The 22,420-nt window shown below is 37.9% G+C and overlaps 1 protein-coding gene across 3 annotated transcripts in view; it reads left to right on the top strand.

Moving 5' to 3' along the window:
* Nucleotides 1-22,420, top strand: part of LOC148883493 (kinesin-like protein KIF13B) — a 61,476-nt gene that overhangs the window by 14,994 nt on the left and 24,062 nt on the right. For 2 of the 3 annotated variants that reach the window (XM_089022711.1, XM_089022713.1), the window contains 22 exons: nucleotides 83-279; nucleotides 1,298-1,529; nucleotides 2,474-2,636; nucleotides 2,700-2,846; nucleotides 4,036-4,185; nucleotides 4,347-4,460; nucleotides 4,538-4,711; nucleotides 5,583-5,740; nucleotides 5,810-5,942; nucleotides 8,257-8,391; nucleotides 8,495-8,524; nucleotides 8,643-8,742; nucleotides 8,910-9,036; nucleotides 10,149-10,204; nucleotides 10,280-10,398; nucleotides 11,358-11,534; nucleotides 11,645-11,737; nucleotides 12,056-12,208; nucleotides 13,898-13,978; nucleotides 14,116-14,172; nucleotides 15,150-15,243; nucleotides 15,360-15,421. In XM_089022711.1, the coding sequence (XP_088878837.1) occupies nucleotides 83-279; nucleotides 1,298-1,529; nucleotides 2,474-2,636; nucleotides 2,700-2,846; nucleotides 4,036-4,185; nucleotides 4,347-4,460; nucleotides 4,538-4,711; nucleotides 5,583-5,740; nucleotides 5,810-5,942; nucleotides 8,257-8,391; nucleotides 8,495-8,524; nucleotides 8,643-8,742; nucleotides 8,910-9,036; nucleotides 10,149-10,204; nucleotides 10,280-10,398; nucleotides 11,358-11,534; nucleotides 11,645-11,737; nucleotides 12,056-12,208; nucleotides 13,898-13,978; nucleotides 14,116-14,172; nucleotides 15,150-15,243; nucleotides 15,360-15,421 (2,752 nt within the window). The remainder of the gene's footprint in view (nucleotides 1-82; nucleotides 280-1,297; nucleotides 1,530-2,473; nucleotides 2,637-2,699; nucleotides 2,847-4,035; nucleotides 4,186-4,346; nucleotides 4,461-4,537; nucleotides 4,712-5,582; nucleotides 5,741-5,809; nucleotides 5,943-8,256; nucleotides 8,392-8,494; nucleotides 8,525-8,642; nucleotides 8,743-8,909; nucleotides 9,037-10,148; nucleotides 10,205-10,279; nucleotides 10,399-11,357; nucleotides 11,535-11,644; nucleotides 11,738-12,055; nucleotides 12,209-13,897; nucleotides 13,979-14,115; nucleotides 14,173-15,149; nucleotides 15,244-15,359; nucleotides 15,422-22,420) is intronic. The other variant, XM_089022712.1, reaches the window with a different exon arrangement.

Below are 22,420 nucleotides of genomic sequence, written 5' to 3'. Positions count from 1 at the left end.
GGATCTTTTTGGATCACCCTGTATATACTCTCAAATTAGCGCTAGCGTAACATTTGTATCTTTTTTTTTTGCGCTCCAACAGGATCAACTTGCCCAAACATTTGGTCCACCCGGTAGGCGAAGAGAAGCCCGAGGAGGTCAAAAGTCATTCCAAGGCCGGCCTCCATCCGCATCCGCATCAGCTGGAGATGGACGTCGACGCACGTAGCGACGCTTCCAGCGAAGTTGGCTTTGAATTTGCTCAGGCGGAAGTCATGATGAAAGGAATGGCCGGCGATGGTGAGCTTTTAACAAATGTCGTCGTCAGCAACCACTTGTAGTACTAAAACTGGCCTGGTGGAGGCAGCATAATAACACAGGGCAGACTACAGGACAACACAAAGAAGAACGAGTATAGTAGTAGTAAATAAAATCTAGTAGTAATAATAATAATAACAATAAATATAGTAGTAGTAGTCTTAGTGGTCGTAGTAGTCAAAGTAGTAATAGTAAAAATAATAGTAAAAATAATCTTAAAAAAATAAAACGACTTTCAAAACTCTCAAGGTCACTTTACATTCACTGGATATTTTTTTTTTTCTGTGGGTGAGCAGCGGCAGCCACACGCGCCAGCGTTGACCCAACCCGGAAGTAACTCAAATAGAGGGAAATCTAGCTAGCGAGGCAATAGATAGCTAATAGAAAGCTAGCCAGCCAGCTAGACCGCTAATAGCTAGCGTTCACTCGACCCGGAAGTAACTCAAATAAATAGAAAGCTAGCTAGCTAATAGATAGCCAATCGATAGCTAATAATAATAATAATAATAATAATAATAATAATAATAATAATACATTTCATTATAATAGATAGACAGCTAGCTAGCCAGCCAGATAACTCAAATAGATAGAAAGCTAGCTAGCTAATAGATAGCCAATAGATAGCTAATACATAGGTAAATACACACACTTAAACTCATCCATTGTCATTCACAAAAGATAGCCAACTAGCTAGGCATATAGCCAAATAACTTACAAAAGCTGAATGCTGCCCCCCTTGTGGAAGGGCTAGCGTTTTATCGGCACCCAAGCAAGAAGCACCAAAACCCGAATAAATTCAAAAATGAGTTAACGCTATTCGATTTTAGAATCAAACCAAATACCATAACTTCCGGGTAGAGTGAACACTGGCGCGAATGGCTGCCGCTGCTCACCCGCACACAAAAAAAAGGCGCTTAGAAATTAAATGTATAATTATTATCGGCATGAAACGCAAAATGCTTCATAATGTCTTCCTCTTTGTCGACGTTTCTCTCTTCAGACCCTTTACAATCGGTCTTACAGACCCTAGAGAGGCAACACGAAGAGGAGAAACGCTTCGCCCTGGAACGCCAGAGGCAAATGTACGAGCAGGAGCTACGGCAGCTTCGCCAGCGGCTAAACCCCGACAGATCTTCGCATCTCCTCCACTTGTCGCCTTTAGCCAATAGCGCCGCCGCCGTTGGATCGTCTCCGGTTTCCCACAAACGTCTGCGACGCTGGAGTGACGACAGGTGAGGTTTTTCACGGAATTTATTATTGGAAATCAAATCCACGTACGATGATACCTTGGCTTATGAACTCAATTGGTACCCAGACAGAGTGTGTAAGGCGAAAAGTGTGTATCCCAAAAAATAATTTCCCATAGGAAACCATTAAAATGAGAATAATCCGTTTCCAGGTCCCCATAATTTTCTACTTTCTAATTTTCTAAGCCTTAAAACTGCACAAAATATACCTTATGTTATGTATAATAAATGTGCTATGGTATTATAATTAAAGACATAAACTGTACTGTATAATAAAGTGGTTTTATTTACCTTTATGATAGTCATTGATGGCTTGTTGGAAAGGAGCGTCCGGTTTCATCAGCATGAAACACTCGATGAGGAACGTAGCCTTCTTCTTTCACCATCTTGAGGAATGATCCCTTGTAGGTGCTTTCTCTGCCATAATTTTATCTAGTTCCTCATCAATTGTGTCCTGTTTAGCTGAGTTGATAGCTTTTTGCATCATGTGTACAGATGACTTGTGCGGGTTATTTGTGGAGCCTGATTGAGAGGATATTTTAACCTTGCAGTCTACACTGCTTTTGAACTACGAGTCCAAATGTCACTGTTTTCTATCCATTTTGTCACTCTCTCTCTGTCGTCTGCCTGTCTCTTTAATGTTGAAACCACCTCCCCTCTCTGCTGCGTTCTTGACCAATCACGTGGCTTTAACCGAAGAATGGGGGTGGGGAATAGTGGACCAAAACAAGCCGGCTGCCATTTTCTTTTCGGAGAACGGGCTCGTTCGCAAATGACACATCACTCATTATGGCGCTCCGTGTGTATCCTGAAAAATAATTCGTATGCCAAGGTAAAATGTTCATAAATTTAACGTTCGTAAACCGAAAAGTTCGTAAGCCAAGGGGTTCGTAAACCGAGGTATCACTGTATGTCCAATGTCACCCAAGAGAGGCCATGATCACGCGAAGCCTTCGACGTCTTAAAGAACAAATCGTCCGGGCTAACCTGTTGGCTCAGGAGGCTTCCTTCATCGCCGAGGAACTCGGTAAAAGAACCGAGTACCTGGTCACTCTGCAGATACCAGCCGCCAATCTGGATGCTAACAGGAAGGTATGAGAACAATCTTTTATTTGTTGAAATAAACAAAGCAAAGGACGTTATTCTGTTAAATAGCGCGACGTGGCGCTGAGCGAGCCGGCCATCCAGGTCCGCCGTAAAGGGCGAGGCAAGCAGATTTGGGCCATGGAAAAGATGGAGAACAGGCTAGTGGATATGAGGGATCTCTACCAAGAATGGAAAGATTTGGATGAAGACAACCCTGTGAGTCGGATGAGTGAAACATGTGGAAAATGCTTTTTTTTCCCCCTATCGGTAGCATTAGCAAGCTAAATAGCTAAACGCATATTGGTTCTCATACTCCAAAATTCATGTAAAAAGAAAACAAATCTGCTAATTTTGAATGATGTCTTTTGTTCTCCCCGTCTTTTAATGCAAGTGACACGCTCATATTTCAAACTGTAGCATTAGCAACCTAGCTAGCTAGCTAACCGCATATTGTTTCTCATACTCCAAAATTCATGTAAAAAAAAAACAAAGCTGCTAATTTTGAATGATGTCTTTTGTTCTCCCCGTCTTTTAATGCAAGTGATGCGCTCATATTTCAAACGGTAGCATTAGCAAGCTAGCTAGCGAACCGCATATTGGTTCTCATACTCCAAAATTCATGTACAAAAAAAACAAAGCTGCTAATTTTGAATGATGTCTTTTGTTCTCCCCGTCTTTTAATGCAAGTGATGCGCTCATATTTCAAACGGTAGCATTAGCAAGCTAGCTAGCTAACCGCATATTGGTTCTCAGACTCCAAAATTCGTATAAAAAAACAAATTTGCGAATTTTAAATGATGTCATTTGTTCTTCCCCGTCTTTTAACGCGGGTGAGGCGCTCATATTTCAAACAGTAGCATTAGCAAGCTAGCTAGCTAACCGCATATTGGTTCTCATACTCCAAAATTCATGTACAAAAAAAAAAAGCTGCTAATTTTGAATGATGTCTTTTGTTCTCCTCGTCTTTTAATGCAAGTGATGAGCTCATATGTCAAATGGTAGCATTAGCAAGCTAGCTAGCGAACCGCATATTGGTTCTCAGACTCCAAAATTCATATAAAAAAACAAATTTGCGAATTTTAAATGATGTCATTTGTTCTTCCCCGTCTTTTAACGCGGGTGAGGCGCTCATGTTTCAAATGGTAGCATTAGCAAGCTAGCTAGCGAACCGCATATTGGTTTCTCATACGCTAAAATTCACAAAAAAACAGATGTGCGAATTTGAAATGTCATTTGTTCTTCCTCGTCTTTTAACGCAGGTGACGCGCTCATATGTCAAACGGTAGCATTAGCAAGCTAGCTAGCTAACCGCATATTGGTTGTCATACACCAAAATTCATATAAAAACAAAAAAACCCTGCTAATTTTAAATGATGTCTTTTGTTCTCCCCGTCTTTTAACGCAGGTGATGCGCTCATATTTCAAACGGGCCGACCCCTTTTTTGACGAGCAGGAGAACCACAGTCTGATCGGGGTTGCTAACGTTTTCCTAGCGTGTCTCTTCTATGACGTTAAACTACAATACGCCGTTCCCGTAATCAACCAGAAAGGAGAGGTAAGCCATTACATTCAATACAGCGTTAGAAACCTTAGATTATCTTCTTTCATCAGAAAAAAAAAGAGTTGCTATCTGGCTAGCTAGCCAGCCAGCTTGATAGCCAGCTAGCTGGCTAGCCAGCTACCTTATGTTATTTTTTTTTTATTATTTTGTTTTAGGTGGCAGGCCGGCTTCATGTGGAGGTTTGGCGAGGGACGGAAAGCTCCGAGGAAGCCGATTGGCTCCAAAGCAACCCGGACGGCGACGCCCAAGAGCGAAAACTCAACTGCGTGGTGAGAACTCGAAAAATGGAACTTGACCCTTTGTAAACGAGCAAAAGTGAAACGTCCTCCTTTAACTGTCGCCTTAGGTGAAAATCCTCCAAGCGACCGGACTCCCCCGTCACCTGTCCAACTTCGTTTTCTGCCAATATCACTTTTGCGGGCGGGCGGAGCCTGTGTTCATCCCTCCGGAAATGGCGCCGCCTCCTTCCCCAACCGCTTCCAAAGATCCTCAATGCAGCGTCGTTTTTGACAGTTCCGAGGTGATTTTTTTTTCAACATTCGCGATGACAAACGTTACTAATTGCGGTCGTAAGTATGGGTGGTCGTAAGTCGAGCCGGTCTTAAGTCGGATGTTACCTGTCGTTGAATGGTTCTCATTACATCATGTGTATGCTAGCTTTCTAGGTATCTAGCTGGCGATCTGGTTGGCTACCTAGCTGGCTACCGAGATAGCTTATCTATTTGCTATCAATTTTCTGTCTATCTGGCTACCTATCTGGCTATCTGGCTGTCTATCTATTAGCTAGTTAGCTAGATATTAGCTATCTGACTGGCTATTTATTAGCTAGCTGGTTAGCTTTCTATCTATTTATATATATATATATATCAATAAGAAGCCATTTTATTTAGCTTTCTAGCTATCTCGCTAGCTAGCTATTTGCTATCTAATTGCTATCTAGCTCCCTGGCCGGCTATCTAGCTAGTTATCTATTAGCTATATAGCTATCTAGTTGGCTGGCTAGCTATCTAGCTAGCTAGCTATTGGCTAGCCAGCTAGTTTTCTATCTATTTGAATTATTCCGGGTTGATTGAACGCTGGCACATGTGGCTGCCGCTGCTCACCCACAGAAATACTTATCCTGTGACTGTAAAGTGACATTGACAGTTTTGAAAGGCTCATATAAATGAAATTTATTATTATTATTATTATTATTATTATTATTATTATTATGAATGTAATCTAGCTAGCTATCTATTCACTAGCTATCTGGCTAGGTATCTGTTGGCTATCGATTGGCTAGCTAGCTTTCTATCTGAGTTACTTCCAGGTGACCTTGAGAGTTTTGAAAGGCGCTTATAAATGAAATGAATTATTATTATTATTATTATTATTATTATTTTATTTTGAAGGAATTGTCAGTGCCCGTTTCCGAGGACTTTTTGGAATATTTATCTGAGGGCGCGGTGGCTATCGAAGTGTACGGACACAAACAGGACAACCATCGACGGAACTTGGCGCTGTGGGACCTCGGAGTCATTCAAGCCAAAACTCGCTCGCTCAGAGAAAGGTTTGTACTAGCGCAAATATGACATTTTGGGGGGAAGATGACCTTAATTCTACCCTGCACCCCCCTCAGATGGAGCGAAGTGACTCGACGGGTGGAGCTTTGGGTTCAGCTAATGGAGCTAGATGACGCAGGGCAATTTACACCCGTGGAAATTCTTCCTGCTAAGGACGTACGCACTGGAGGGATCTTTCAGCTCAAACAGGTTTGTTTGTTTTTAATCCATTTTTCATGCTCATTAATCCAAAGACACATTTTGTGGAAGCTTTTATTTTGGAGTTTTTAGTCCGAAAGAAAAACGTCCATGTATACTAAGTTGTTTTTGGCAACAACAAAAAAAAACTACTACGTATAGTAAGGCGTTTTTAGTGCAAAAAAACGACAATGTATCTATCATAAGGCGTTTTTACTCCGAAAAAAAAAACTACTACATATAATAAGGCTTTTTAGCCCAAAAAAGACAATGTATAGGAAGGCTTTTTTTTAGCACAAAAAAAGACCATGTATATGTAGTAAGGCGTTTTTAGCCCCCAAAAAATGACTATGTATGGTAAGGTGTTTTTAGCTCGAAAAAAAGAACCAAATGTAATAAGGTGTTTTTAGGCTGAAAAAAACGACCATGGATAAGAAGGCATTTTTAGTTAGAAAAAAATGACATAGTAAGGCGTTTTCATGTGGAAAAAAATGACCATGAATAGGAAGGCATTTTTAGCATGAAAAAAAAAAACATATAGGAAGGCATTTTTAGCCCCCCCCCCAAAAAAAAACCAATAAGGAGTTTTTAGGTTAAAAAAAGACCATGTATAGTAAGGCATTTTTTTGGCCGAAAAAAACGCCCATGTATAGTCAGGCGTTTTTTCCACGAAAAAAAGACCATGTATATAGTAAGCCGTTTTTAGGCCGAAAAAACATCCCTGTATATAGTAAGGCATTTTTAGTGTGAAAAAAATGACCATGTAAAGTAAGGCATTTTCATGCCCCCCCCCAAAAAAAACTACCATGTGTATATATAGTCAGGTGTTTTTAGACCCTAAAAAAAGACTATGTATGGTAAGACTTTTTTAGCCCGAAAAAAAGAACCATGTATAGTAAGGCTTTTTTTAGCATGAAAAACAACTATAAGGCATTTTTACCACACAAAAAACGACCCTGTATATCGTAAGGTGTTTTAGGCCCCAAAAAATTCCATGTGTAGTAAGGCGTTTTTTTGCTAAAAATAACGACCGTGTATTGTAAGGCGTTTTTTCACCAGTGTAGAGTAGCTCAGTTGTAAGGTGCATGCTTTTCATGCATGAGGTTACAGGTTCAATCCCCTTGACTAAAAAACAAGCATGCATAGTATTTTTAGCCCCCCAAAAAATCGACCATGTATCGTAAGACGGATTTATGCCGAAAAAAAAAAACGATCATGTTTAGTAAGGCGCTTTTAGCTGTAAAAAAACGACCGTAAGAGTAAGGCGTTTTTAGCCCAAAAATCGACTATGTATAGTAAGGCGTTTTTACCACAAAAAAACTACCATCTATATATTAAGGTCTTTTTGGCCGGAAATAAATGACTATGGATAGTAAGGCATTTTTAGCTGTAAAAAAACTGACCATGTATAGTCAGGCATTTTTAGCCCAAAAAAAAAACCACATAGTAAGGTGTTTTCAGCCTGAAAAAAACACGATGTATCTCGTAAGGCGTTTTTACCACAAAAAACTACCATGTATATATTAAGGCGTTTTTAGCCCCAAAAAAAAACGACCATGTATAGTAAGGCGTTTTTACCACAAAAAAACACTATGTATATAGTAAGGGGTTTTTAACATAAAAAACGTATGTATATATTAAGGCATTTTTAGGCCGAAAAAAAGACCAAGGCTTTTTTTAGCCCAAAAAAACCACCATGTATAGTAAGAATTTTTTTTGGAAAAAAAAAAAAAAAAAAAAAAAAAAAAAAAAAAAAAAAACACCATTTATTGGAAGACGTTTTTAGCACAAAAAAAAACTACCATGTATAGTAAGGCGTTTTTACCACAAAAAAACACTATGTATATAGTAAGGCGTTTTTAACATAAAAAACGACCATGTATATATTAAGGCATTTTTAGGCCGAAAAAAAGACCAAGGCTTTTTTTAGCCCAAAAAAACGACCATGTATAGTAAGAATTTTTTTTTTGCAAAAAAAAAACAAACAAACAAAAAAAAACACCATTTATTGGAAGACGTTTTTTTAGCACAAAAAAAAAAAACTACCATGTATAGTAAGGCGTTTTTAGGCCGAAAAAAACGACCATATATCGTAAGGCTTTTTCGGGCCGAAAAAAATGACCATGTATAGTAAGCCGTTTTTAGCGCAAAAAAACCACCATGTATAGTAACGCTTTTTTCACCCCCCAAAAAAAACCCACTGTATATAGTAAATCGTTTTTAGCGCCCCCCCCCCAAAAAAAAATGTTAAAAATGTATTTTTCTTCATCCGCTTTTCATGTTCATTATTCCCAAGACAAATTTCGTGGCAAGTTTCCTTTCGCAGGGTCAATCTCGTCGAGTCCAGGTGGAGTTGCGCCCGGTGCCAGATTCTGGAACCATGCCGCTTATCTGCATGTCAATCATTTCCGTGTCCATTGGAGATGTCAAGGTCCAAAATACAACAAAAGATTCACTACTGGTGAGCTGGCGTGAACATTTTTATTTGTCTTTCTCCAAATATGTCCATCTTTCATAAGATACCAACTAATTTCCCTTTCATCCACCGAAAATCTCCTTTCCAGGCTCGGGATGAAGAAATGGACAGCTACCAGGTCAATAGTTTACGCTAAATTGTAACGTATTAGTTGATGTATTTGGCTATTATGATTTTATTTTATTTTCTTGGCGAGCGGATCATCAAAATGTCAATTTTGGTGTTTTTATGCAAAGGAATTGGATTTGGAGAGAATGAGGCAACAGTGGTTGGCCACGCTCACTCAGCGACAGGAGTACCTCGACCAGCAGTTACAGAAAATTGTCTCCAAAGCGGGTACGCGTCTCTTCATAATAATAATAATAATAATAATAATAATAATAATAATAATAATAATAATAATAATAATAATAATAATCCACTATTTATTAGCGGCCATTTGCAGCCATTTTCACACTTCTACTCCCAGCACAACTTTTTTTTTTTAATTTTTGTGACGGTAGATAAATCGGAGGACGATTTGGAGCGGGAGTCGCAGCTGCTTGAATGTCGCCTGACACTCACCGAAGAACGCAACGCCGTTTTGGTGCCGTCACCTGGTAGCGGCATTCCCGGAGCGCCGGTTGGAAGGTGACTACGTCTTTATAATAATAATAATAATAATAATAATAATAATAATAATAATAATAATAATAATAATAATAAAAACCGTTCTATAATAATATATAATAATAGGAACGAGCGGCGGTATAATAATAAGAGCTAATAATAATAATAATAAATAATAATAATAGTGACTCAACCCGAAAGTAACTCAAATAGATAGAAAGATAGCTAGCAGGCTAGCTAATAGATAGCTAGCTAGTCAGCGAGATAACAGTCACATGCGCCAGCAACCCGAAAGTAACAATACTACAGTAAAACAAAGTACAGGTACAGTTATACAGTAATAAAAATCTATAATACGAAATATAAAATGATAAAAATGACACTAAAAGTTATTACATTTATAAATGAACTGTAAACAGTTTGGTATATAATAGTATTCAATAGAAAACGTTGCTTAAAAACAACAGATTGACATTATGTACTACCATTTGAAGTACTTTCGGGTTGAGTGAATGCTGGCGCGTGTGGCTGCCGCTGCTCACCCACAGAAAAACTAAGTCTGTGACTGTAAAGTGACCTTGAGAGTTTTGGAAGGCGCTAAAAATGAAATGTATTATTATTGCTAGCTAGCTGGCTATCTATTAGCTATCTAGCAAACTATCTATTAGCTATATGGCTGGCTAGCTAGCTAATTGAGTCGGGAAACATATTGGCTGTCTAGCTAGCTATTGCTATTAGCTATCTATTAGCTGGGTAGCTAGGTTTCTGTCTTTGTGAGTTATTCCGGGGTTTAGCGAACGCTGGCGCGTGTGGCTGCCGCTGCTCACCCACAGAAAAACTAAGTCTGTGACTCTAAAGTGACCTTGAGAGTTTTGAAAGGCGCTTATAAATTAAATTATATTTGTATTATTATTATTACTATCCTGTCATGCAAACGTCACGTCGGAAATTTTGAATAGATTTCAACTTACGACCGTTTGACTTACGACCGTTTTGTCAGAACGGAACCCAGTCGTAACTCGGATGTTACCTGTATAAGGGGGAGGGGCCTGGGAGGGGGAGTGGGGTCAAAGTAGCGGTTCAAATCCCACTGAATCATCAACTCGAACTCAATGAGTCAATTTCTCTTCCAGAGTTCCTGTTCCTGGCATGGAAACGCACGTTCCCGTCCTGTTCCTGGATCTGAGTGGTATCTGCTCTGCAGTTCTTTCAACGACATAATTCAATGATGCTGAATTCTAACTCTGAATGTTTCGATGTGTAGCTGACGATTTCCAGTCGACCCTGTCGGCCCCTCTCGCCGGCGGGATCGACGCGTATCTCGCCGGCGAATATGAAGATGACTTCTTTGACCTTCATGTCGTCAAACACGACGATTCTCAAGTAAATTGACGTGCAAAACTTTTTCTCCGATATGTTTTGTAGAGTAGTTAACTCATTGACTGCCAGACGATGCGCAAAAATGTGGCCACTCCAGTGCCAGGGTTATTGTCATTGTCACTCGAATTCCAGGACCCACAGAATATTGAGTTTTAGGATGACATAAACATTCGATTCAGCATAAAGAAACCTTGGACTCTCTTCTTTTATAAGAAAAAAAAGAGTTAATTCCTAAGTTATAGGGGTCTCGAGTCATCTGAGCTTGAAATGGGGGCGGCTATCTAAAATACAACGCAACAACAGCTGACGCTGGAACAAGTTTTCAATCATCAAACTGCCATATGATGTTGAAAAAATGTGTCCACTCCAGTGCCAGGGTTATTGTCATTGTCACTGGAATTCCAGGACCCACAGAATATAACATCCGACTTACGACCGGCTCGACTTACGGCCACCCTTACTTACGACCACAACCTCCAGACCCTATTTTTAACATTTTAAGAGGGGGAATTTGCGACTCATTTAGCCTCCAAGTCTCTATTCAACATTTTGAATGGATTTCCACTTACGACCATTTTGACTTACGACCGTTTCGGTCGTAAGTCGGATGTTACCTGTATTGGCTTTTTAGACGACATAAACACAGCGTAAAAAATCTTAGACTCTCTTCTTTCATTCGAAAAAAAAAGAGTTAATTCCTAAGTTATATGGGTCTGGAGTTGTCTGAGCTTGAAATGGGGGCGGCTGTCCAAAATACAATACAATATATTGATTTATATAGCGCTTTAACAACAGATGACGCTGTAACAAAGCGCTAACATGGACAAAAGGCAAACACTGCCCCCTAGTGGAAGGGAGGTCTAACCAGCGCTTTATCGGCACAAATAAAAATTCAGGAATGGCAATGAATGAGTTAATATCAGACCCTAAAAAAGCTGTCATCATTTTCTTTTGCGTTTGAGGTGAAAGTGGAGGCCTCGTGGGACTCAACGGTCCACGGTTGCCCCGAGCTGAGCCGCGTGACATCCGGTGAGCAGAGGGTCTACTTGACCGTCCGCCTGCTGGTGGAATTGAGCCACCCTGCCCACATGCAGCTGGTCCTGAGGAAACGCATCTGCGTCAATGTCGCTGGGAAAAAGGCGAGCTTTCTTTTCTGTCTAATAACGGGAATTCCGCTCTCAAATGGCTACTAGCAGCGATTTAATAATAATAATAATAATAATAATCTGCATTTTTGTTTTTGTTGCAGGGTTTTGCCCAGAGTCTTCTGAAAAGAATGTCACAGCGCAGCAGCATCCCACGATGTGGCGTCACCTTTGAAATTGTCTCAAATATACCAGGGGTAAGTGTCCTGATTGGAATATTTCTAGATCAATACTGTTTTTTTTACTTTGCTGATTGGCATTCATTCATTCATTCATTCATTCATTCATTCATTCATTCATTCATTCATGTGTTTATCAATGTAATTATTCATCTATTGATTTATCAATCTATTTATGTGTTCGTACATGTACTGTATTTATTTATGTATTCATTTATTTATGCAGTGTGCGTTTGTTCCGAATCAACGACATTCAATCATGACAACCGATGAGGTCATCCATCCTTCTGCCAACAAATAGAATGCCGAGAATCCCCCTTTGCATTCCTCCCTCAGGATTTTCACGGACCCGAAGATCGAGAGATGCTGGCCCGATTGGCCGCCAGCGCAGATGATGACCAATCAGGCGACAGCGAGGCAGCCATTGAGAAATACCTGCGAAGCGTCCTGGCTGTGGAGAACATCCTCACCCTGGACAGACTCCGACAGGTTGGTATAATCATTGAAGAGACACCGGAGAAATGTATAGTAAGGCGTTTTTAGCAAAAAAAGACCATGTATAGTCAGGTGTTTTTAGCCTAAAAGAAGACCATGTATAGTAAGGCTTTTTTATCGCAAAAAAAGACCATGTATAGTAAAGCGTTTTTAGCAAAAAATGACCATGTATAATAAGGTGTTTTTAGCTGTTAAAAACGGCCATGTATAGTAAGGCTTTTTAGATGCAAAAAAGGTATTTTTGTGTATGTATAGTAAGGCGTATAGTAAGGCGTTTTTAGCCCAAAAAAAAGATCATGTATAGTAAGGCATTTTTAGCTGTTAAAAACGACCATGTATAATAAGGCTTTTTAGACGCAAAAAGGGTATTTTTTTTGGATGTGTAGTAAGGCGTATAATAAGGCTTTTTTAGCGCAAAAAAGACCATGTATAGTAAGGCGTTTTTAGCCCAAAAAACGACCATGTATAGTAAGGCTTTTTAGATGCAAAAAAGGTATTTTCTGTATGTATAGTAAGCCGTATAGTAAGGCGTTTTTAGCCCAAAAAAAGACCATGTATAGTAAGGCGTTAAACGACCATGTTTCAGCTTTTTAGCCAAAAAAAAGACCATGTATACTGTAAGCCGTTTTTAGCCAAAAAAGACCATGTATAGTAAGGCGTTTTTAGCCAAAAAAGACCATGTATAGTAAGGCATTTTTAGCTGTTAAAAACGACCATGTATAATAAGGCTTTTTAGACGCAAAAAGGGTATTTTTTTGGATGTGTAGTAAGGCGTATAATAAGGCCTTTTTAGCTAAAAAAAAAAGACCATGTATAGTAAGGCTTTTTAGATGCAAAAAAGGTATTTTTTGTATGTATAGTAAGCCGTATAGTAAGGCGTTTTTAGCCCAAAAAAAGACCATGTATAGTAAGGCGTTAAACGACCATGTTTCAGCTTTTTAGCCAAAAAAAGACCATGTATACTGTAAGCCGTTTTTAGCCAAAAAAGACCATGTATAGTAAGGCTTTTTAGATGGAAAAAGGGTATTTTTGGATGTATAGTAAGGCGTATAGTAAGGCTTTTTTAGCGCAAAAAAGACCATGTATAGTAAGGCGTTTTTAGCCCCAAAAACGACCACGTAAATATAGTAAGGCTTTTTTAGCCCAAAAAAAGACCATGTATAGGAAGGCGTTTTTCGGCCGCAAAAAAGGACTATGTATAGTAAGGCGTTTTTAGCTGTTAAAAACGACCATGTATATGTAGTAAAGTGTTTTTAGCCCAAAAAACGACCATGTATAGTAAGGCTTTTTTAGCTAAAAACATGTGTAGTAAGGCTTTTTAGCGCAAAAAAGACCATGTATTGTCAGGCTTTTTCAGGCCAAAAAAGACATTTATGGTAAGGCTTTTTTAATGTACCCCCTCCCTGAGTTAATAATAACTAAACTCTCATGGTCACTTCTTTTCAGTCACAGGATAAGTTTTTCTGTGGGTGAGCTGCGCCCGCCTCACGCGCCAGCGTTCACTAAACCCAGAAGTAGCACAAATCGACAGAAAGCGAGTTAGCTAATAGATTGCCAAAAGATAACCAGCTAGCTATATAACTAACAGATAGCCAGCCAGCCTAGCTAGCCAGCCAGTTAGCAAATAGATAGCCAGCTAAATGAACTGTAGCATATGAAAAAAAAAAAAATTTCCATGTCCAGGAGGTGGCAGTGAGGGAGCAACTAGCGGTTCGAGGTAAAGCAGCTCCCAGACGCTGTCTCAGCTCCCCAAATGTACACCGGGTAAGTGAACCATAGTCTTTCCTGCTAACACGACCCCCCCCTGGGTGACTCACATCTTAGCGCCTTCCTCACTGCCGGCTATTCCGCTGCTTTTGCTAACACTCTACTCCGTGCTGCTTCTGAAATTCTCCATTCAGCTCTCAGCCGGCAATCTGGATGTGTTCTCTTCAACTCCTAAACTGGGTGACTTCAAGGTGAGAGGCAAACTATTTTTGTCGGGGGAAAAATGCCTCCCGCCCCCTCTGCCAATTTCAGTTTCTTTATTATTTTATTTTTCTTAGATATAATAATAATAATAATAGATTTCATTTATAAGCGCCTTTCAAAACTCTCAAGGACACTTTACAGTATCACACACGAAAGTTTCTAATCATCAAACTCATTCACTGCCAAACGATGTTGAAAAAATGTGTCCACTCCAATACCAGGGTTATTGTCATTGTCACTTGAATTCCAGAACCCACAGAATATTGAGTTTTAGGACTATATAAAAGTTCAATGCCGCGTAATAAACCTGACACTCTCTTCTTTCATCGTAAAAAAAAGAGTTAATTCCTAAATTATATGGATCTGGAGTTATATGAGCTTGATATGGGGGCGGCTGAACAAAATACAATACACAGATTTATATAGCGCTTTAACAACAGCTGAAGCTGGAACAAAAGGCTAACATGGAAAAAAGGCTAATGCTGCCCCCTTGTGGAAAAGGAAAAAAAAAACATGGCCTGAGGTCTGACCAGTACTTGATCAGGATCCAAGCATGAAAAAAACGCAAACAAATTCGCGAATGGTGCTCTACGTCCTATTTTCAATTCCAGAATAATTCATGAATGGCAGTCAATGAGTTCATATCACTCAAAATGGTGTTTTCCATTGACAATTATATGTAAGCCCCACCCCCCAAATAAAAATAATCAAAACCTTTCAAATATATTTGATGATTTAAAACTTTAATGTGTGTAAAGACGTGCAAAAAAATGAACGCGACCAACTCATTTGATTGAAAGCGCTCAACAGTTGCTGTAAGTGGATGAAAACGCCTACGGTCACCATGGAAACGTCATTGTTGACGTTGTGAAATGTATCTTCAAATACGTGTGTGTGTGTGTGTGTGTGTGTGTGTGTGTGTGTGTGTGTGTGTGTGTATGTATGCATGCAACTAACTGTGCAGGGTTGGGAGAGTCACCAGAACCTCTCAGTTGCTTCTCTCGAGTCCAGGCGCACGATGCCCAGCGCCGGATTGCAAAGCCTGAATCCGGAAACGGGTGCGACCGACCAAAAAAAAAAAAAAAAAAAAAAAAGATCTTTCAGAAAAATTGTCCTACGTTGAATTCTTCTTCTTCTTGTTTCTAAGGCCAACTTGTGCTTTCTCGTCCTTCAGTGCCTCATTTCATGAAGTCGTTGGACGATGACAGCGGAGAGCAGATGAATGTCCATCAGCAGGTCTCTTCAGATTGTGAATTTATTCGATTTCAAGTTTATCATTGGATTCGAGATTTATAAAGGGGCAAATGATTGAAAAATGACAGCTGGATACTGAAAAAAAGGACGATAAGTGGTCCTGGGTCGTTAGACAAAATGGCATCCTAGATACACATGAAAAAACGACGTAAGGCTTTTTTAGCGCAAAAAACGACCATGTATAGTAAGGCTTTTTTAACGTAAAAACGACCATGTATAGTAAGGCTTTTTTAGCGCCAAAAATGACCATGTATAGTAAGGCTTTTTAGCGCCAAAAATGACCATGTATAGTAAGGCTTTTTAATGCAAAAAACGACCATGTATAGTAAGGCTTTTTAGCGCAAAAAACGACCATGTATAGTAAGGCTTTTTTAGCGCAAAAAACGACCATGTATAGTAAGGCTTTTTTAACGTAAAAAACGACCATGTATAGTAAGGCTTTTTAGCGCAAAAAACGACCATGTATAGTAAGGCTTTTTTAGCGCAAAAAACGACCATGTATAGTAAGGCTTTTTTAGCGCAAAAAACGACCATGTATAGTAAGGCTTTTTTAACGTAAAAACGACCATGTATAGTAAGGCTTTTTTAGCGCCAAAAATGACCATGTATAGTAAGGCTTTTTAGCGCCAAAAATGACCATGTATAGTAAGGCTTTTTTAGCGCAAAAAACGACCATGTATAGTAAGGCTTTTTTAACGTAAAAAACGACCATGTATAGTAAGGCTTTTTAGCGCAAAAAACGACCATGTATAGTAAGGCTTTTTTAGCGCAAAAAACGACCATGTATAGTAAGGCTTTTTTAGCGCAAAAAACGACCATGTATAGTAAGGCTTTTTTAACGTAAAAACGACCATGTATAGTAAGGCTTTTTTAGCGCCAAAAATGACCATGTATAGTAAGGCTTTTTAGCGCCAAAAATGACCATGTATAGTAAGGCTTTTTTAGCGCAAAAAACGACCATGTATAGTAAGGCTTTTTTAACGTAAAAAACGACCATGTATAGTAAGGCTTTTTAGCGCAAAAAACGACCATGTATAGTAAGGCTTTTTTAGCGCAAAAAACGACCATGTATAGTAAGGCTTTTTTAGCGCAAAAAACGACCATGTATAGTAAGGCTTTTTTAACGTAAAAACGACCATGTATAGTAAGGCTTTTTTAGCGCCAAAAATGACCATGTATAGTAAGGCTTTTTAGCGCCAAAAATGACCATGTATAGTAAGGCTTTTTTAGCGCAAAAAACGACCATGTATAGTAAGGCTTTTTTAACGTAAAAAACGACCATGTATAGTAAGGCTTTTTAGCGCAAAAAACGACCATGTATAGTAAGGCTTTTTTAGCGCAAAAAACGACCATGTATAGTAAGGCTTTTTTAGCGCAAAAAACGACCATGTATAGTAAGGCTTTTTTAACGTAAAAACGACCATGTATAGTAAGGCTTTTTTAGCGCCAAAAATGACCATGTATAGTAAGGCTTTTTAGCGCCAAAAATGACCATGTATAGTAAGGCTTTTTTAGCGCAAAAAACGACCATGTATAGTAAGGCTTTTTTAACGTAAAAAACGACCATGTATAGTAAGGCTTTTTAGCGCAAAAAACGACCATGTATAGTAAGGCTTTTTTAGCGCAAAAAACGACCATGTATAGTAAGGCTTTTTTAACGTAAAAAACGACCATGTATAGTAAGGCTTTTTAGCGCAAAAAACGACCATGTATAGTAAGGCTTTTAGTGCAAAAAACGACCATGTATAGTAAGGCTTTTTTAGCGCAAAAAACGACCATGTATAGTAAGGCTTTTTTAACGTAAAAAACGACCATGTATAGTAAGGCTTTTTAGCGCAAAAAACGACCATGTATAGTAAGGCTTTTTAGCGCAAAAAACGACCATGTATAGTAAGGCTTTTTTAGCGCAAAAAACGACCATGTATAGTAAGGCTTGTTTAACGTAAAAAACGACCATGTATAGTAAGGCTTTTTTAACGTAAAAAACGACCATGTATAGTAAGGCTTTTTTAACGTAAAAAACGACCATGTATAGTAAGGCTTTTTAGCGCAAAAAACGACCATGTATAGTAAGGCTTTTTTTAGCGCCAAAAATGACCATGTATAGTAAGGCTTTTTAGTGCAAAAAACGACCATGTATAGTAAGGCTTTTTTAGCCCCAAAAACGACCATGTATAGTAAGGCTTTTAGTGCAAAAAACGACCATGTATAGTAAGGCTTTTTTAGCGCAAAAAACGACCATGTATAGTAAGGCTTTTTTAACGTAAAAAACGACCATGTATAGTAAGGCTTTTTAGCGCAAAAAACGACCATGTATAGTAAGGCTTTTTAGCGCAAAAAACGACCATGTATAGTAAGGCTTTTTTAGCGCAAAAAACGACCATGTATAGTAAGGCTTGTTTAACGTAAAAAACGACCATGTATAGTAAGGCTTTTTTAACGTAAAAAACGACCATGTATAGTAAGGCTTTTTTAACGTAAAAAACGACCATGTATAGTAAGGCTTTTTAGCGCAAAAAACGACCATGTATAGTAAGGCTTTTTTTAGCGCCAAAAATGACCATGTATAGTAAGGCTTTTTAGTGCAAAAAACGACCATGTATAGTAAGGCTTTTTTAGCCCCAAAAACGACCATGTATAGTAAGGCTTTTAGTGCAAAAAACGACCATGTATAGTAAGGCTTTTTTAGCGCAAAAAACGACCATGTATAGTAAGGCTTTTTTAATAGTAAGGCTTTTTAGCGCAAAAAACGACCATGTATAGTAAGGCTTTTTTAGCGCAAAAAACAACCATGTATAGTAACGCTTTTTTTAGCGCCAAAAATGACCATGTATAGTAAGGCTTTTTAGTGCAAAAAACGACCATGTATAGTAAGGCTTTTTTAGCCCCAAAAACGACCATGTATAGTAAGGCTTTTAGTGCAAAAAACGACCATGTATAGTAAGGCTTTTTTAGCGCAAAAAACGACCATGTATAGTAAGGCTTTTTTAACGTAAAAAACGACCATGTATAGTAAGGCTTTTTAGCGCAAAAAACGACCATGTATAGTAAGGCTTTTTAGCGCAAAAAACGACCATGTATAGTAAGGCTTTTTAGCGCAAAAAACGACCATGTATAGTAAGGCTTTTTTAGCGCAAAAAACGACCATGTATAGTAAGGCTTGTTTAACGTAAAAAACGACCATGTATAGTAAGGCTTTTTTAACGTAAAAAACGACCATGTATAGTAAGGCTTTTTTAGCGCAAAAAACGACCATGTATAGTAAGGCTTTTTTTAGCGCCAAAAATGACCATGTATAGTAAGGCTTTTTAGTGCAAAAAACGACCATGTATAGTAAGGCTTTTTTAGCCCCAAAAACGACAATGTATAGTAAGGCTTTTAGTGCAAAAAACGACCATGTATAGTAAGGCTTTTTTAACGTAAAAAACGACCATGTATAGTAAGGCTTTTTTAACGTAAAAAACGACCATGTATAGTAAGGCTTTTTAGCGCAAAAAACGACCATGTATAGTAAGGCTTTTTTAGCGCAAAAAACGACCATGTATAGTAAGGCTTTTTTAGCGCAAAAAACGACCATGTATAGTAAGGCTTTTTTAACGTAAAAAACGACCATGTATAGTAAGGCTTTTTAGCGCAAAAAACGACCATGTATAGTAAGGCTTTTTTAACGTAAAAAACGACCATGTATAGTAAGGCTTTTTAGCGCAAAAAACGACCATGTATAGTAAGGCTTTTTTAACGTAAAAAACGACCATGTATAGTAAGGCTTTTTAGCGCAAAAAACGACCATGTATAGTAAGGCTTTTTTAGCGCAAAAAACGACCATGTATAGTAAGGCTTTTTTAACGTAAAAAACGACCATGTATAGTAAGGCTTTTTTAACGTAAAAAACGACCATGTATAGTAAGGCTTTTTAGCGCAAAAAAACGACCATGTATAGTAAGGCTTTTTTAACGTAAAAAACGACCATGTATAGTAAGGCTTTTTTAACGGAAAAAACGACCATGTATAGTAAGGCTTTTTAGCGCAAAAAACGACCATGTATAGTAAGGCTTTTTAGTGCAAAAAACGACCATGTATAGTAAGGCTTTTTAGTGCAAAAAACGACCATGTATAGTAAGGCTTTTTTAACGTAAAAAACGACCATGTATAGTAAGGCTTTTTTAACGTAAAAAACGACCATGTATAGTAAGGCTTTTTTAATGTAAAAAACGACCATGTATAGTAAGGCTTTTTAGCGCCAAAAATGACCATGTATAGTAAGGCTTTTTAGCGCCAAAAATGACCATGTATAGTAAGGCTTTTTTAGCGCAAAAAACGACCATGTATAGTAAGGCTTGTTTAACGTAAAAAACGACCATGTATAGTAAGGCTTTTTTAACGTAAAAAACGACCATGTATAGTAAGGCTTTTTTAACGTGCAAAAAGGCTTTTTAGTGCAAAAAACGACCATGTATAGTAAGGCTTTTTTAACGTAAAAAACGACCATGTATAGTAAGGCTTTTTTAACGTAAAAAACGACCATGTATAGTAAGGCTTTTTTAACGTAAAAAACGACCATGTATAGTAAGGCTTTTTAGTGCAAAAAACGACCATGTATAGTAAGGCTTTTTTAACGTAAAAAACGACCATGTATAGTAAGGCTTTTTTAGTGCAAAAAACGACCATGTATAGTAAGGCTTTTTTAACGTAAAAAACGACCATGTATAGTAAGGCTTTTTTAACGTAAAAAACGACCATGTATAGTAAGGCTTTTTTAACGTAAAAAACGACCATGTATAGTAAGGCTTTTTAGCGCAAAAAACGACCATGTATATTAAGGCTTTTTTAGCGCAAAAAACGACCATGTATAGTAAGGCTTTTTTAACGTAAAAAACGACCATGTATAGTAAGGCTTTTTTAGCGGCAAAAACGACCATGTATAGTAAGGCTTTTTTAACGTAAAAAACGACCATGTATAGTAAGGCTTTTTAGCGCCAAAAATGACCATGTATAGTAAGGCTTTTTTAGGGGCAAAAACGACCATGTATAGTAAGGCTTTTTTAACGTAAAAAACGACCATGTATAGTAAGGCTTTTTAGCGCAAAAAACGACCATGTATAGTAAGGCTTTTTTAACGTAAAAAACGACCATGTATAGTAAGGCTTTTTTAACGTAAAAAACGACCATGTATAGTAAGGCTTTTTAGCGCAAAAAACGACCATGTATAGTAAGGCTTTTTTAGAGCAAAAAACGACCATGTATAGTAAGGCTTTTTTAACGTAAAAAACGACCATGTATAGTAAGGCTTTTTAGCGCAAAAAACGACCATGTATAGTAAGGCTTTTTTAACGTAAAAAACGACCATGTATAGTAAGGCTTTTTTAACGTAAAAAACGACCATGTATAGTAAGGCTTTTTAGCGCAAAAAACGACCATGTATAGTAAGGCTTTTTTAGCGCAAAAAACGACCATGTATAGTAAGGCTTTTTTAACGTAAAAAACGACCATGTATAGTAAGGCTTTTTTAACGTAAAAAACGACCATGTATAGTAAGGCTTTTTAGCGCAAAAAAACGACCATGTATAGTAAGGCTTTTTTAACGTAAAAAACGACCATGTATAGTAAGGCTTTTTTAACGTAAAAAACGACCATGTATAGTAAGGCTTTTTAGCGGCAAAAACGACCATGTATAGTAAGGCTTTTTTAACGTAAAAAACGACCATGTATAGTAAGGCTTTTTAGCGCAAAAAACGACCATGTATAGTAAGGCTTTTTTAGCGCAAAAAACGACCATGTATAGTAAGGATTTTTTAACGTAAAAACGACCATGTATAGTAAGGCTTTTTTAGCGCCAAAAATGACCATGTATAGTAAGGCTTTTTAGTGCAAAAAACGACCATGTATAGTAAGGCTTTTTTAACGTAAAAAACGACCGTGTATAGTAAGGCTTTTTAGCGCAAAAAACGACCATGTATAGTAAGGCTTTTTTAACGTAAAAAACGACCATGTATAGTAAGGCTTTTTAGCGCAAAAAACGACCATGTATAGTAAGGCTTTTTTAACGTAAAAACGACCATGTATAGTAAGGCTTTTTTAGCGCCAAAAATGACCATGTATAGTAAGGCTTTTTAGCGCCAAAAATGACCATGTATAGTAAGGCTTTTTTAGCGCAAAAAAACACCATGTATAGTAAGGCTTTTTTAACGTAAAAAACGACCATGTATAGTAAGGCTTTTTAGCGCCAAAAATGACCATGTATAGTAAGGCTTTTTTAGCGGCAAAAACGACCATGTATAGTAAGGCTTTTTTAACGTAAAAAACGACCATGTATAGTAAGGCTTTTTTTACGTAAAAAACGACCATGTATAGTAAGGCTTTTTTAACGTAAAAAAACGACCATGTATAGTAAGGCTTTTTAGTGCAAAAAACGACCATGTATAGTAAGGCTTTTTTAGCGCCAAAAACGACCATGTATAGTAAGGCTTTTTAGCGCAAAAAACGACCATGTATAGTAAGGCTTTTTTAACGTAAAAAACGACCATGTATAGTAAGGCTTTTTAGTGCAAAAAACGACCATGTATAGTAAGGCTTTTTTAACGTAAAAAACGACCATGTATAGTAAGGCTTTTTAGTGCAATAAACGACCATGTATAGTAAGGCTTTTTTAACGTAAAAAACGACCATGTATAGTAAGGCTTTTTAGTGCCAAAAATGACCATGTATAGTAAGGCTTTTTAGCGCCAAAAATGACCATGTATAGTAAGGCTTTTTAGCGCAAAAAACGACCATGTATAGTAAGGCTTTTTTAACGTAAAAAAACGACCATGTATAGTAAGGCTTTTTAGTGCAAAAAACGACCATGTATAGTAAGGCTTTTTTAACGTAAAAAACGACCATGTATAGTAAGGCTTTTTTAACGTAAAAAACGACCATGTATAGTAAGGCTTTTTTAACGTAAAAAACGACCATGTATAGTAAGGCTTTTTAGCGCCAAAAATG

Source organism: Hippocampus bargibanti, linkage group LG19, assembly GCF_051943395.1.
Source record: "Hippocampus bargibanti isolate YZ-2025 linkage group LG19, ASM5194339v1, whole genome shotgun sequence".
Taxonomy (NCBI): Eukaryota; Metazoa; Chordata; class Actinopteri; order Syngnathiformes; family Syngnathidae; genus Hippocampus; species Hippocampus bargibanti.
Note: the sequence above shows the minus strand (reverse complement) of the source record. Positions and strands in the feature narration are given on the sequence as shown.